General features: G+C 37.5%; 1 protein-coding gene across 5 annotated transcripts in view; it reads right to left on the reverse strand.

Annotated features, from left to right (window-relative positions):
- Positions 1-12,951: 12,951 nt before the first annotated feature.
- Positions 12,952-15,332, reverse strand: part of HSBP1L1 (heat shock factor binding protein 1 like 1) — a 316,028-nt gene continuing 313,647 nt past the window's right edge. For all 5 annotated transcript variants that reach the window (XM_044067023.1, XM_044067022.1, XM_044067024.1 and 2 more), the window contains one exon: positions 12,952-13,517. In XM_044067023.1, the coding sequence (XP_043922958.1) occupies positions 13,404-13,517 (114 nt within the window). In that variant the 3' untranslated portion in view covers positions 12,952-13,403. The remainder of the gene's footprint in view (positions 13,518-15,332) is intronic.

Here is a 15,332-nt window from a genome sequence, read left to right on the forward strand (position 1 = left end):
CAAACTAAGACGGCAGTCCCCTTATACTATTAAAACTTCATCTACTTTCTCTTCTTTTATCTTCCCACTATAACAGTACACTGCAATGCATAAAGTGTTAAACCATTTTCTTCCGTTCCACATCTGAAATCACAAACATCTGGGGAAGCCTACCAGTCATGGTTAACCTACAAACCCCATATCAGGAATCAGTGTGAGATTATTATTACTTCTGTTTTTTTTCCTAATGAAAGAATGTGCACCGAGACATTATTTTCTAGCCTTCCTGGAGACTGCCAATCACTGGACAGCCTGAAAACTGCTTCCTAGGTGTCAGCTTGAGATTAGCACTGCTGGTTTGCTTCTGGTGAGAGAAGGAGCATGGAGACATGATTCCCGTCTCTGACTGACCAGTGTGTATGGAACTGTCCTGGCTGGTCTGAGTTTGGAACATTGTGCAGCTTAGCCCTTTTGTACTGAGCTGCTATACATGCTATCCAGCATATCTATTGGTAGAAATCTGCAACAAGCCTATGACCCGTACAGCATTTGGGACAAGACTGCTTAAGAACCAGCTTGGGGTTAGTGCTACTCTTTTGCTTTGATTAAGACAAGGAGCAGAGGGACATTCATTCTTAGCTGAGCGTAGCTGCAGTGAGACCAGCACTAGTAATATCCAGGTTATAGCAACAGGTAAATCACCACTATTTATCATTTTTGGCTAAACTAATGAGTGGCTAAATAAGTGGGTTTTTGTGGAAATTAGTTTAGGGGTTCCTTCAGGTGGCAGTTGATTCTCAGGTTAGTTGTGGGTATTACTTAATAATGAGGCTAAATTCAACCATCTTGCTATTGGTTAGGGTGCTCTTTTGTGCTTTTAGTTGCTTATTTTCTGTGTTATTAATAAGGCGATTTAGCTCAATGCTGCCCATCATGCAGTAGCGTGGCACACATACTGTATAACTGCATGCATTTACAGCCTTAACTTTCTCTGTACAGCATACTCACCCAGATCCTACTGCACTTTAAATGGGCAGTAGTTGCACAGAGAGGCTCTGGTTTGTGCTAGGTGGTGCATTGTTCTTTGTGTATAGACTTACATTGTTTATTTCAGAAAGGTAGGCTGGTCTTAAGTGGTGACTAGCTCTTCATGTACAGCCTTAGTTTTTTTTGGTTGTTTTAGACAGCACCTATAGTAAATGAACTCCAAATCTCATAGGTGCAGTTTTCAATTGTCTCTGTAGCCAATCTGGCTGAAATGGGCATACTGAGACAGTGCAGAAGTTGTCTCATATTTACTGATAATCACCTATAATTAAACTAGTGGGCATACCGTGTGAAAAATGTAATTATGTAATGTTATTGGAGGCAAAGCTCTCACACAAAGCCATGGCAAATAAGCAGGTTGTCAGTGACATACAAGTTAAACAAAGCACACACAACTCAGACCAAACATAGACCTTCATGTTGCATGTCTCATGTATTCAAATGAGAAACTGAGACACGGAATGTGTTTAAGTTGTTTATTATACAAACAAACATCAGGAGCTGATTTGTACATATACTTTGAACTTCATATGCTTACTGACTGATTCATTACTTTTAGCACACACATGTACATCTTCATTCAAGCTAACATTCACACTGGCTAACTACACAAAATGGCACTGATCTCGCACTTGCTCAGTAACTTATATGCACATGCTATCTAGCTACAGTGGCTGACTAGTCTCAATATACACACTGATCTACATCCTCCCTCTTTAATTTTGTATGACATTGTAAATATGAGAACAAAGACATATTTAAGAGCTAGACATTATTTCAACATTTCAACAAAACAAAACTGACTTCAAGTCCAAGTCGCTGCGTATTTAGGATTCAGTTTGGAAATTCTACCCAATCTAGTTACATAGAAATTCTGACCGGGTTTAGGAACAGGGACAGTCTCTGGGGACTCTTTTAAAACTGGAACATCAGGGTTTACATTAACGTTGTTTAAAGAAAGCGCACTTGCTTTTGTGTCTTTCGGCTTTTTCCTGGTTAGGGGTCGCCACAGCGGAACTCCAGTCCGCTAATGATTGGCAGTAGCTTTTTACGTGCCGAGTTGCCAGCCCTGACGCACAACCTTCAACGAAGGTAAGCCCATTCACGCACATCTCCACACAGAAGAAGCTTTAGCTGAGAATCGAACAGAACATCTTCCTGTGAGGCGACAACGCTACCGCAGCACCACCACCACAGTCCTGTTTAAAGAAAGCACACTATCCTTTTGAATTCAAAAAGTTGATGATTCACACTGGGAATTAGAGTCACTGGCACAGGTAATTTGCTGTGTCACTGGTTCGGAGACAGCTAACACATGTCTATGATTCCTACTGAAATCTATTCTTTCAAATCACATGATATAAGATCTCAGTTCCTCAGAAATGTTCTTCACGATTCCCACTTGGTCTTATCCTTTGGATGTTTGCATTCTCACAACTTCTCCTTGTAATAATGGTCTAAGGGGTTTACTGGTCTTATCATAGTATAAATTTAGTGACTGACGTTTTCTCAGAAGTTGAGCCTTGACCACTTTGTTATTTATTTATTTGTTTTGCATTTGGTGCTAACTATTGCTTGCTGATTGGAGGAATTGTTGTATTCTGTCTGGACATCAATCGCTGAGCAGGTGAACCAAGGAAGTCTTCTCGAGGAATGTTTCTGAGACTGAGTAAGTTAAGAAAACATGTGTACCTTCTTTCTTGGATTTCTCCAACAAGTGCTTTGCACTCTGAACTGCATGCTCAGCTAAACCACTGACTTGTGGATATCAGGACTACTGGTAATATGAACAAAGTCCCATGTCTCATCAAGTCTCTTGAACTGCTGACTAGTAAACTGTGCACCATTGTCAGACATGACTTTAGGCAGACTATCAAGGACAGAAAAATGTCTCTTCAATTTTGTAATGACTGTGCTGGATGTCAAGTTAGTACGTAAGTCAATTTCAAAACAATTTGAATAAGAGTCTACTAATACTAAGTAATGCTGACCATTCTATTCAAAAATATGTGTAGCAACCATCGACTATGGTAATTCAGGAATTTGTTGTAGCTGAAGTGGTTCTTTTTGTTGATGTGGTTTAGTGCTGTTGCACATTGAACATGCTAGAGTTTCCTTCTCTAGATCTTTGGACATAAAAAACAAAATACAATGCTTCTTGCCCTTCTTTTGGTTGAAACAGTAGCTGGGTGATCATGATGCAAGATTTTGATATATTCCTGTTGTAAGGCTTAAAGAATTAAAACTTTTGAACCTTTCATGATGATCCCACCTTCTATCATGATGAGCTCATCTGTTGAATGTCAAGTGGTAAACTAGTTTGTCGTGTTGGCCATCCTTGACTGATAACATTTTTTAGCTTTTGGAGAACTGGCTCTGAAGCTGTGGGATTTCTTAGTTTATCAAGCCTCAATGACAAAAAAAGTCTGACTTGCATGACTTCAAAGTCTGCTGTTTCATTTTCATACTGCTCTGTTGTTTGTCTGGTGCACGTGACAAAGCATCAGCAAGGTACAAGTATTTGCCCTTTTTATAAACATTGAAATTGTACTTTTGCAGTTTTAACATAATACGTTGCAATTGAGCTGGGGCTGTATACATTGGCTTTTTCAAAAATGTCACTAGTGGTTGGTGATCAGTCTCTATTTGGATAGGTCTGGTCTTCCATAAATATAATCATTGAACTTTGAACATGTAAACACTGCTGCCAAAAGTTCTTTCTCTATTTGTGCATGATGCATCTCTGTTTGAGTTAAAGTTCTTGATACATAGGTTACTGGCATGTCTTCTTGAAGACATATTGCACCAAGGCCGTACTTTGAAGCATCACAAGAATTACAGGCTTGTGAACATCATAATATCTCAATGTGGGTGCACTGGCAATTTTCTGCTTCAGAATATCAAATGCTCTTTAGTGTTTTTACAACCAGGACCAGTGTCTCTTTTTGCATGTCATCTCACATAATGGTGCAGAAAGCTCATTGAAGTCTGGAATGAACTTTCCTAAACAGTTGACCATGCTTAGAAAACTTTGTAAAGATGTGACATTCTCTGGAACTGGCATTTCCACAATTGCTGTTTGCTTGGATGGATCTGGTTGTAAGCCAGAACTAGTAAACAAATGACTCACATAAGTAACATCTGTTGGCTTGAATTTATATTTCTGAGGATTTACTCCATGTGCATGGTCTAGAACTTTCCTGAGATTTCTTTCATGTTTGTCTTCACCATTGTCTCCTGCAATAATGTTGTCTACTACAATAGCACATGGATAACCAGAAAAGAATTGTTCCATGACACATTGACAGACTTCACTTGCAGAATTGATTCCAAATGGCATTCTCAAAAATCTGTATCTACCAAATGTTGCATTGAATGTAGTTAATGAAGATTTATGATCCAGCAAAATTTGCCAAAAGGATCTTTTTGCATCTAAGACTGAAAAAACAGTGGAATTTGGCATGAGAGCGGCTACCTCTTCTACTGTATGCATCGGATGATGAGGACACCTAAGTGCTTTGTTTAAGTCTCTTGGATCAATATATATTTGAATATCATCTGAGCTTTTCTTATGAGCTACGACCATGGAGGATACCCATTCATTCGGTTCTGCTACTGGAGTAAGAACACATAAATGCACCATTTTGTCTTGTTCTGCTTTTACTTTACTCTGCATTGCTACTGGAATATCTCATGCTGGTCTGACAACTAGACTTACTTCATGGTTTAACTTCATGGAATATGTGACTGGAAGTTTACCAAGCTAGTCTTTGGAAATAGCATATTCACTAAAAATATTCTGTGTAAAACTCTAGTTGTTACTCATACTCATATGGTGAACCTCTTTATTAAATAAAATCAGTCCGATTCTCAGACTGTCTTTGAGGCATAACAGTGACTGCATGTGTCTTTTGACTACATAAAACTGCACATTATAGCTGTTTCCAGCAGAATGGCATGAAAGGACTACTGCACCATCAGTTAGAATATCTTCACCATCATAAGCAGCTAGTTTTGCACACTTTGTTGAATTAAGTTTCTCACCAGCTTTTGTGCTGACATAACGTTGCACTTAGATCCAATATCTACTTTAAGCTCTACAGGTTTCCTATTAATTTGTAGAGTACAAAATATTTCACTCTTTGTTGACAATTGATAGTATACTGTATTAACTGTTTCGTCGATTACAGAGACACCATCAACACAGAAAGTTTGCTTGCAGCTCTCGAAGTTTGCTATAGTCTCTATCTGATCTAACTGCTTCTTCAGATATTCTCTTTTAATACAAGTCTGTGACACTTTAGACGTTTAAAGCCTTTTGAAATTATTCCACTTTTTACATTTGTGACATTGCTGATCGAAAGCTAAACACTTTTCCCGTTTAGGTTCATGACTGCCTCAATTGTGACAGGTAGGAATGAGGTTGGGTAGCACACCCTTGAGTTTATATTTCTGTTCCATCTTAACTTTCTGCTGTATACTATCAACATTCACACCAGCAGATACTGCAAACATGCTTTTCTCATTTGTAAGCATATTCCTATGCTTTTCTGTCATCTCCTATATTTGGGAAATGTCAATGGCTTTGCTCAATGTCAATTCATTATGTTAAAGCAAAATCTTTCTCACTGCATCATTATTAACACCACATACAAGGCGGTCTTTTATCAACTCATCTCTTAGATCACCAAATCTGCAAATTTTTGCTTTATTTCTTAAATCAGTAATATATGCTGAAATAGTTTCACCAGGCTTTTGATTTCTTATGTAAAATGTATGCCTTTCCATTGTAATATTCATTTGAGGGTTACACATTTCTCTAAATTTACATTTTAAGCACTCAGAGTCTTCCCCATTTCAGCCTGTATCACAATATGGCAGTTATCCATCTCCCCTGCATACATGGCAGGTGCATACACAAATGAATGTTCTTGCTCAATGGCTTCTGAACTAGCTAAATTGAGAAGTATAAATACCTTTGTATGTGTGTCTTTATCAGAAAATGCAGCCTGTATGAAAATATATTTTTGGTCACACACTTGCCAATTCCCAGCAATATTATTATCAAACACCACAGGTTCAGGTCTGTGAAATCCCTCTGCCATAACAACAAATTGCTTTTAAACATAAGTATAGAAATGGTACTTGTAATTTTGCTCAAATGTAAAACAATCTCTCTGAAAATGCTTTATTTTAACACTGCAAATATCTCAAACACTGTGGACACTTCGGAAACTTCGAAATGTCTTATTTATTGTGAAAAATTCATACATTGCAAAAAAAATTGGACATTTCAGCCTTTTCAAACATTTTAAACACTTCGGAGATTATTTCAAACACTTTAATCATTATGTCACTATTTCAGACATTTTGAATATCTAAGAAATTATTTTGAACACTTTGAATGCTATCCCACATGTTTGGTGACTGAAAATCATTTGAAACGAATTTAAGTACCTTCGATTAACCGCTGACCCGATTACGAGTTCACTCCTAGATATTACTCCACTTCTAGCTACGTGCCTCATGGTTTGTGAACTGCTTCAACTTCAGAGTCCATTCTGACACCATGTTGCATGTCTTGTGTATTCAAATGAGACACTGAGGTACGGAATGCATTGAAGTAATTTATTAAACAAACACATTGGGAGCTGTAATTTGTACATATACTTTTGAACTTGATATGCTTATTGACTGACTCCTTATTTCTAACACACTCACATGTGCATCTCCATTCAAGCTAACATTCACACTGACTGACTACACAAAATGGCACTGAACTCGCACGTACTCAGTAACTTATATGCATGTGCTGTCTAGCTACAGTGGCTGACTAGGTTCAATATACACACACTGATCTACATTTCATATGATGAGGCTCTTAAAAAGAACCTACCATAACCACAAAAAACACCTAAAAGTAACCTAAGAAACAAGTACCCTAAGCAACCTCACAAATGCACAATACAGATACCGCCCGCCATTAAATATTTATTTACTAGTCACAATAACTCAGTTCAAAAGCCAATAAAGCAAATCTCCTCACAAACCAGTATCCTAGTCCTAGATGACCCCATAGTGCGACCAGTTGATGCACCACACACCAGGCTGTACAAGAAGAAAGTGACAGTCAGTGGCATATCAGACTTCAGGACTTCCTACAATATGCAAGCACTCAAGTCCCTGAAACACAAGTACACATCTGGCACATTCCTAGTACACATGGATATACATGACTTGAGATGCACCTCCCTGGACTACACAAAGAGAGACAAGAAGGAGCTCACAGAATATGTACCTAAGACTGGTATGAACCCAACCTTGAGCAGTATTCTACTATCACCAAGTAGGATTCCACAATACAAACACAAGATTATTGTTTTCAACAATTGGTTAAATTCTGGTGTAATTTAAAGGGACTGTAAAATACATATCATCTGGGGATGAGATGGCTGAAATTCCTAACTGCTTTGCTAGGAATGACATGCACCTCTTCCCCATGTGTTTCATATATTGGCTAAATCCTTTTCTACACCCACTAGGAGTTATAAAAAAAAAACTCCACTTTGTACAAACATTCATAACCCTGCATCATCACAGAGACATGGTTCAAGACCAATGAAAGTAGTCCAACACTGCAGAGCTTCTGCCTCTCACCCATACACGACTACTGTATTAGAGGAAGGCACTAAGGTGGAGGTACCTCCATAATGTCAAAAAAAATTCACCTCCAGACTCATTAAACAAGATGATGAACTGGAATTCCTCCACATCCAACTTGCTGTTAACAAAACTCCTTATTACATCATAGGTAACTGTGGGATTCCCCTCTATGTTCCTCTCAGCCAACACATCCTACCTGACTAGTAAGGAATCCTTATGTAATTAGCCAAATACCATTCTCCTATGAGACTTAAACTACCCCTCCATAAACTGGGGGCTTATACAATTAAATTTCTGGGCTGCGTCTATACAAATTGTCTCAACCAGTTAGTTTGCATCCCAGCCAGGGGTGAAAAAATCCTGGATGTGGTCCTTACCAATATGGGGCAGCTTTTCTCAACACCATTTGCAACTCTCTCCCTGGTAAAATCAGAGCACTGATCACTCAAAATCACTGTAAGAATGAAGCCTGAAGCAACTTTCAATACCTCCATATTCAGAAATTATGCAGAAGCTAATCTATTAAAACTAAGTAATGACCTGGCTAAATTCAAAAGCTCCCTTGATCTTGATGACTCTGCTGCTTATGCCAAATCCTTTACTGCCAAATTCTATGCACATGTAAATAGCTGCATAGATATATTTACCCTCCTCAGAAACAAATATGATACAAAATCCAAAAATAAAACCTCGTGGTGGAACCCTAATATAAAAAGGCTCTATAATCTTCTTCTTCTTCTTTCGGCTTTTCCCGGTTATGGGTTGCCACAGCGGATCACCTGTCCGCTCATGATTGGCAGTGGAGTTTTATGGTGTCGAGCTGCCAGCCCAGTGCCCAACCTTCCACAGAAGGCACACACACACATGCACTCACACCTAGGGCCAATTTAGAGTGTCCAATCCATCTACAGCATGTCTTTGGGATGTGGGAGGAAACCGCAGCACCTGGAGGAAATCCACACGACCACAGGGAGGACATGCAGACTCTGCACAGAAGGCACCCCAGCCAAGGATTGAACCAGGGGACCTCTTGCTGTGAGGCAACAACAGTAACAGCTGCACCACCGTAGCCACCCTATAAAAAGGCTCTATAATAAAAGTAAAAAAAAAGAAAAAAACACATTGCCTGCAAAAATTATTTTAACTCTCAAGATACCAAAAACACTCTTGTTAAACAAAACAAGGAACTCTGAACCCTGATCAAATCAACCAACACCAGATATGACATAAAAATAGCCACCCAAGTGAAGGATAACCACAAAGCTTTTTTCAACTATGTTAGAAACCTCACAAACAATGGCCAGCACTGGACAGCATTAATAGTAAATGATATTGCATACATAGACCCAGACTACATTGTCAGCCTACTAGCAGACAGACTTAGTTCAAACATCACCCCTGCCTCTCCTCCAGTATTCTCAGATCACATAGCATCTACACCTCCTCAAATCTCCCTAGAACAAGCCCTCATGGTACTAATGCCAAGAATACTACTTTTGTAGGCCAGACAATGCACCAGGCTGTCTACTGTTCAGCCTGAAGCAAAATTTGTCAGACACCCAACAGAGGCTATTCGGTTTTACCCTCAAAAGAGGCTCATCCCTTTGCACAAAGGTGGTGTTTCAATGGACCAAGGTAATTATAGACCCATAAGCCTGAACAGCCTTATCTATAAGGCAATGCAAATGACCATAATGGAATGATAAATACTGATACAGGTAAGCTACACACTCTCGACTCAAGCCAGTTCAGATTCATCAAGGGCAAATTCTTCCTACCTAACCTGGCTGATTTCTTCAAGAAGGTTACTGAAGCAATGGATGAAAGCAAATCAGTACACACTGCATATCTTGACCTCACAAAGGCATTTGACACCATCTCACACTCAGGTATCATACACAAATTCTCCCAACTAAATGTAAATTCCTATGTACCTTGTTGGATAGCAAACTGGCTCACAACTTGAACCCCTGAAATTATGTTGGGTGGCTATATCTCCTCCAAAAGACCTGTCACTAGTGTGGTGTACCCCAAGGTTCATTTCTTGGGCCACTCTTCTTTGAAATTTACTTCCAGGAAGTCAAAGCAAATCTTAGGTTTTAGGGTTGACCAAGTTTGCAGATGTAAACTTAGTGCCATCATAAACTTCTCTGAGGACACTAAAATCCTCCAAGAAGGCCTTTACTAAGCAAATAGTTGGTGGCAAAACCATGGACTAAAACTAAATGTCAAGAAATGTGCAAGCATAACATTCAGCAAGCATGTCTTCCCTTGTACCTATCATAATGAAAACACACCCCTGAAAGATGATCCCATAGTCAGGAATCTGAGAACCCATGTTGATAATGAAGTGTCCTTTGATCACCACATATCTACTATTGTAAGGAAGTACTTTTTCATCGCATGGCTTATATCTAATATATAGTGTTCAGGTCCAGGGATATAATCATTCCACTGTACTCGGCCTCTCATCAGGCCAATCATTCAATTCAATGTTCTGTTTGCTATGTACTTGACCAAACACTTGTCACAACTGGAACAAACACAACTAAATAATGTATGCAGAACATATTTCAAGGACAACATTGCTAATACCTATTTATGAAGTCAAGGTTTATGACTTCATGATTGTAACTCTGAAGAAGGAACAATTGATGTGACAGTACTTCACTGATCTTGCCCCCCCCCCCCTTCTGGAAAGAAAACTTCCACTTACAGAACACTCATACTCTCTCAAAAAACAGCCAAACACTATTGCCTTAAACTGGTTCACTTTTAAAATCAATATAGGTGAAAGGGCTTTTTCCAGACTTGGACTTCACTATGTAATAAACTCCCTCATGAGATAAAAGACCAAGACTCACTCCCAGGGTTCAAGTCATCCCTTTCTGAATACCTTCATAATGAGATAGCATGTTACTGCCTCAGGAATAGAGGTTAACATTTTTTCACCAGTTTCCTCAACCCATTCACTAAATCTTGTTTAATTACAAAATGCCTTGTATATAATATCAAAATGAAACTTACTGTGTAAATTATTCAGTTGGCTATACTTAAGTCAAACACCATATTACTTACATGGTCTGTTTTCTCCATTTTGTGCTTAACACTGTAATTCTGTGCTTTAATTAAAAGTGCTGGTAGGTTATTGAGACTTCATGTTTGTGTTTCTGTGTACACTCTGATTATCTTAGATTTCTTAAACTATACGATTATAAGGAAATAATAGCATCCACAACTCTACATAGTTTACTGAGATTATATTAATTGCACAAGTCTACTTTATCTGTATTAGTTTATATTGTCAATTTAATCTCTGTATTCTTATCATTAGGCCTTAGTTGTGGTTGAAAAGGGTCTTTTGACAAGCTCATTTATCTGGTTAACAAACAGTAAGTAAACAGATAAATACATATTTATTCACCTAGGCTATGCCCGAAAATGGTCAGTCTTGATCAGCTCATTACCCTAGTAAAGATATATATATAAAAAATAAACTCTAAATATCCCCTTCTTATGATAGTGTTTCATAAACAATTTAATATTGTGCATGTGTGCCTGTCTATAAACCGGGGCAATACATTGTGCTTGTAAAAGTAATCTGATATTCATATTGTTACTGGAAAAAGTGCTTGTCACAAGAGATGTACAGTGTGTTATGTTAAATATTACTAGTGAGTTGCTATTTCTTTCTTGGAAATATGGTGTGTAATAGAAACTGAAGTTAAGTTGCCTCCTTTTGATTCCTGTAACATATTTATTTTTGGTTGTTGCAGATTTGGTAATATGTTGGTCCCTGACTTGGAGTATTCTTGACTTGGCCACAGATTTTTGATCCGTGGTTCATAAAATCTGTAGGTTTCTGGCAAATCATTGAAGATTGCAGTCCCTCACTAAGAGGGGGCTGGATATAGGTGAAAACAACATACCTTCCTGTCACTTGCTCAGTTTAAAGTTTGGCTTGCAAGACTAGTGTGCATTTTATGAAATAAGTTAACATATTTATTCTCTGGCTATTACTGATGTGAAACAAAGTTGAAGCTCCATCAGGCTTTGCAGAATGTTTCTGACTGCCTCATATGTTTGGTCTGTTCCACATAAAGCATGTGGTTTTCTAGCATATTATTGAGAATTCCAGTCACTAAATAATGACATAAATGTGAGGTTTCAGGCTTCATATCATTCAGACAATGTATGCCAATGCAAGAATGTTATTGTAATAACTTTGTAAGTTTATAAGAGCAATATTTAAAATCTGTCCCTGAATTTGGGCATTTATTCCTCATTATTTTTTCACTTTGTTTCTGATTCATGTGCTAACAAGTTATGAGGCATTATTTTTTGTAACACTAAGATGAGGTGCATACAGCAAAGTGGGCATTATTGCTGGATGGGGAAGGGGGCCATTTTTTGATGAAAGTAACTTACCATTTTGTTTTTGCTCAGTTTAAACAGTCTGGCTTTGCAGGACTAATGTGCATTTGTGTGAAATAAGTTGAAATACTTTGGCTACTGTGTAGGTGAAAAACACACATACAGTAGGGCAAATATGTGCTTGTGTGAAAAAACCCGAAATACTTTACTGTGCCCATAATTACTTATGTTTACTGCAATCAGGTACCTAAGGTATACACATTCAACAATCTATAATTGTTGTTATGACAGCTGTGTGTGGATATGAAGGGCTGACCCTGGCTGTCATGATCAATTTAAATTTTTATGAGACTATTCTGCATTTGCCTAAAGCAAGTTTGAATATTATCCTATGGCCATTTCTTATCACACATGGACATTTAAGCTCTACACAATTAAGTGGCTGTAACTGTTGGGTATAGACAGTAGCGGATTATAATGTTAACAGTTTGGGTGGTCTTAAATCAGGCAGGTGAATCCAAAGAATATGTACATTTATGTGCAGGCCAAAGAAAGGTAAGTGTGGTAAACTTTATATGCCACTACTAGTCATATCTGTAAATTAATTTATGCAACAAATTATGTATAGTCATAATTTATTATGTCTAAAGCCTGAAGACCACTTTTTTGTAGGTTAGTATCACTCATACTTTTTCAGAGAACTCCAGCTTTCTTTTTCAGGCTCACAAATTTCATTGTCAATAAATGCACCTGCCTTTTTTTAGTGCACAATAAATAATTATTCTCAAAATGCATGTGGAGGGGGAACTACAAAAAATGACAAAGTATATAAGCTTTTTTCTTATGCATTGTCATTTTTTACATTCTTTTGAGAAACCTGAGGCTTCATTTGTCAAAACTCAGTTTTATCAAAGAAAATTCCAATTTAAAATCATCTGTCATAGAACTCAATATTTGGGTTTTTGCTTTATGTGGTAAAAAACATTCCATGTTTGATTGCCTTGATGAATTCACAGCTATGTATCATTATGTCCAACATTTTATTACAGTACCCACTGTTCCTGGAGAGATTGTCTTTGGAGCCTGCTACTGATAACTTTATATGCTGGCTTTATTTCTTGTTGTGCTTTACGCCTCTGTTATGGGCACACTAGATCACTTAATTTAATTCTTTGCATCATGGTATTTATAATTGGAATGTTTTGCATATAGTTGCATTGCTGGGATGCATATACTATTTGGCTATATACAGCTATGTTTCATGATCTTGGAGACTTGCAGTTAGGTGTATTTTTTCTCTCGACTTTTTTCATGGTCTTCCACTTATATACATTTTCATGCTAACTGCTGTTTTTTCGGTCATCGAAACTTGATTCTTTTAAAGATCCATAACAGCTGTTTTTATTTTGTTTCTTTTCTTTCTTGTTTTTGTCCTTTCTTTCTCGTTTTGTTTTCTGTAGCCAAAAAAAAATAATCTTTTTTGTGACAGTGAAATCACCAAGATTACAAGCATAAATACTTACACTGTTGTAATAACTGAAAGCAGGAAAGCATTTGAGTTTATCTGAACTGTACAATAAATAAGAAACTCACACATTTCACTACATGACTACATATTGAATTACCAGACAGCCAAGGCATCTAAACTTCCTGCACAGGTCTGCTTAAACTGTTTATGATATTTGCCTTCCCAATTTACTGCTCTGAGATTTGATTGTCTTGTGTTCTTTGTTTCTGTTGTTTGGTGTTTTACTTTTAGTATTATTGCATACCTTACAGACTGTTAACTGTTGGTATCACCCATTATGTGCATTCTGCCTTAAAGATCAAGTTGTAAATATTTACATTGAGCAAAGGTAATACAAACATACATCTTGATGCAACATGCATTGTTACCTATTAGTTAATTTTCTGTAACTATTTTTCACCATTTGATAGAAAAAGTAACTATTAAAGTGTCATTTGTGTTTCCCTGTGAGAGTTATGTACTGCTTTCTGTTTTCTATAATAGCTTCATCACATACCTCATTTTGATGAAACAAGTCTGGGTACAAGAGCAAAGATAAGTAGCTCTTCAGCATATAGTTGGCTCACAATATGTACTATGGAGACCAGCTATATGAAGTATTCCTAGCGCAGTAGTATATTAAGAAGAATTGAAGGCTATTGTGATTTAAGTTCAGAATATTTCACTTAAAGAAATGGCAGTCACGTATGTCCTTAGTCTCATTCCTGCCATCAGACACCACCAAAGACTTAAAGATAACTTTAGCTGATATATCACTAAACAAAGCTGAAAACAGGTAAAGGATTTGGCATAGTGAATTACAGTTTTGGATTTTGTTTTCATAGTACTTCATAAAGCAAGGTATGGATCACACTAGCTATAGATGCCAGTTGCGTGCAGCCCATGCACCCTGCATAAAACCACATCCAAAATGGCATCAGTCCACTGCCTGTGGACATTCTTTGCTACAACAGTTGAGACAGACAACACAGATGTCATGGATGATTTTAGTGAATTTTAAGCCAGCACTGTCTGAAATAAAAGTACATTTTCAGCTATCTGGCATTGTTCTGTTGCACTGTACTCTTCAAGGGGGAGAAAATAGAATTGTGAGGACAAATTTCATTTTGATCCTTTGAACTTGATCTGTAAGATGTAATGTTATCCTCCTTTATCTTGAATGTTTATTGTTTCATGTGATTATGGCCTAAATCATTGCTATAAATAGTCAGACCCATCAGTACCCCCACCTGGGTATCAAATAAATAAATAAATATTAGTGACATGAAAAGGCAAAATATGAATGGAAAGTGACATCACTGATGAAATGAGACAGTTTATTCATAACAAATGTCATGTTCATTGCACTATATTTATACAATGAGTTCTCTTTTTCATATCTCTTAAATAGTATTAAATGTTTAGATATAAAAAAATACAAGTGATATGTTTCACTATAAAATAATGCCTGCTTGGAATTTTATGTTTCTTGATAACTACTTTGTGTCATTCCAAAAATCCACAACTATGTGGCACGGAGAGATGAAATCCCAACTGTGGCCTAGTGACTTGGTTTGATCAGTGAGTTTGAATGTGAATGAGCCAGCCAAGGGGATGGAGGTGAGTGGCTGATGTCTGCTCACTCATCCTGGGAAGACAGAAGCTGTTCACTCCACTGAATGACTGCTACTTGTTGGAGACTAGACAGTACAGTAGTAGGAAAAATACCTAGATGGTTTGGCCTGCCAAGTACTTTGGTAAT

This window comes from Protopterus annectens, chromosome 3.part1 (assembly GCF_019279795.1).
Source record: "Protopterus annectens isolate FY-2018-M chromosome 3.part1, PAN1.0, whole genome shotgun sequence".
Classification (NCBI taxonomy): domain Eukaryota; kingdom Metazoa; phylum Chordata; order Ceratodontiformes; family Protopteridae; genus Protopterus; species Protopterus annectens.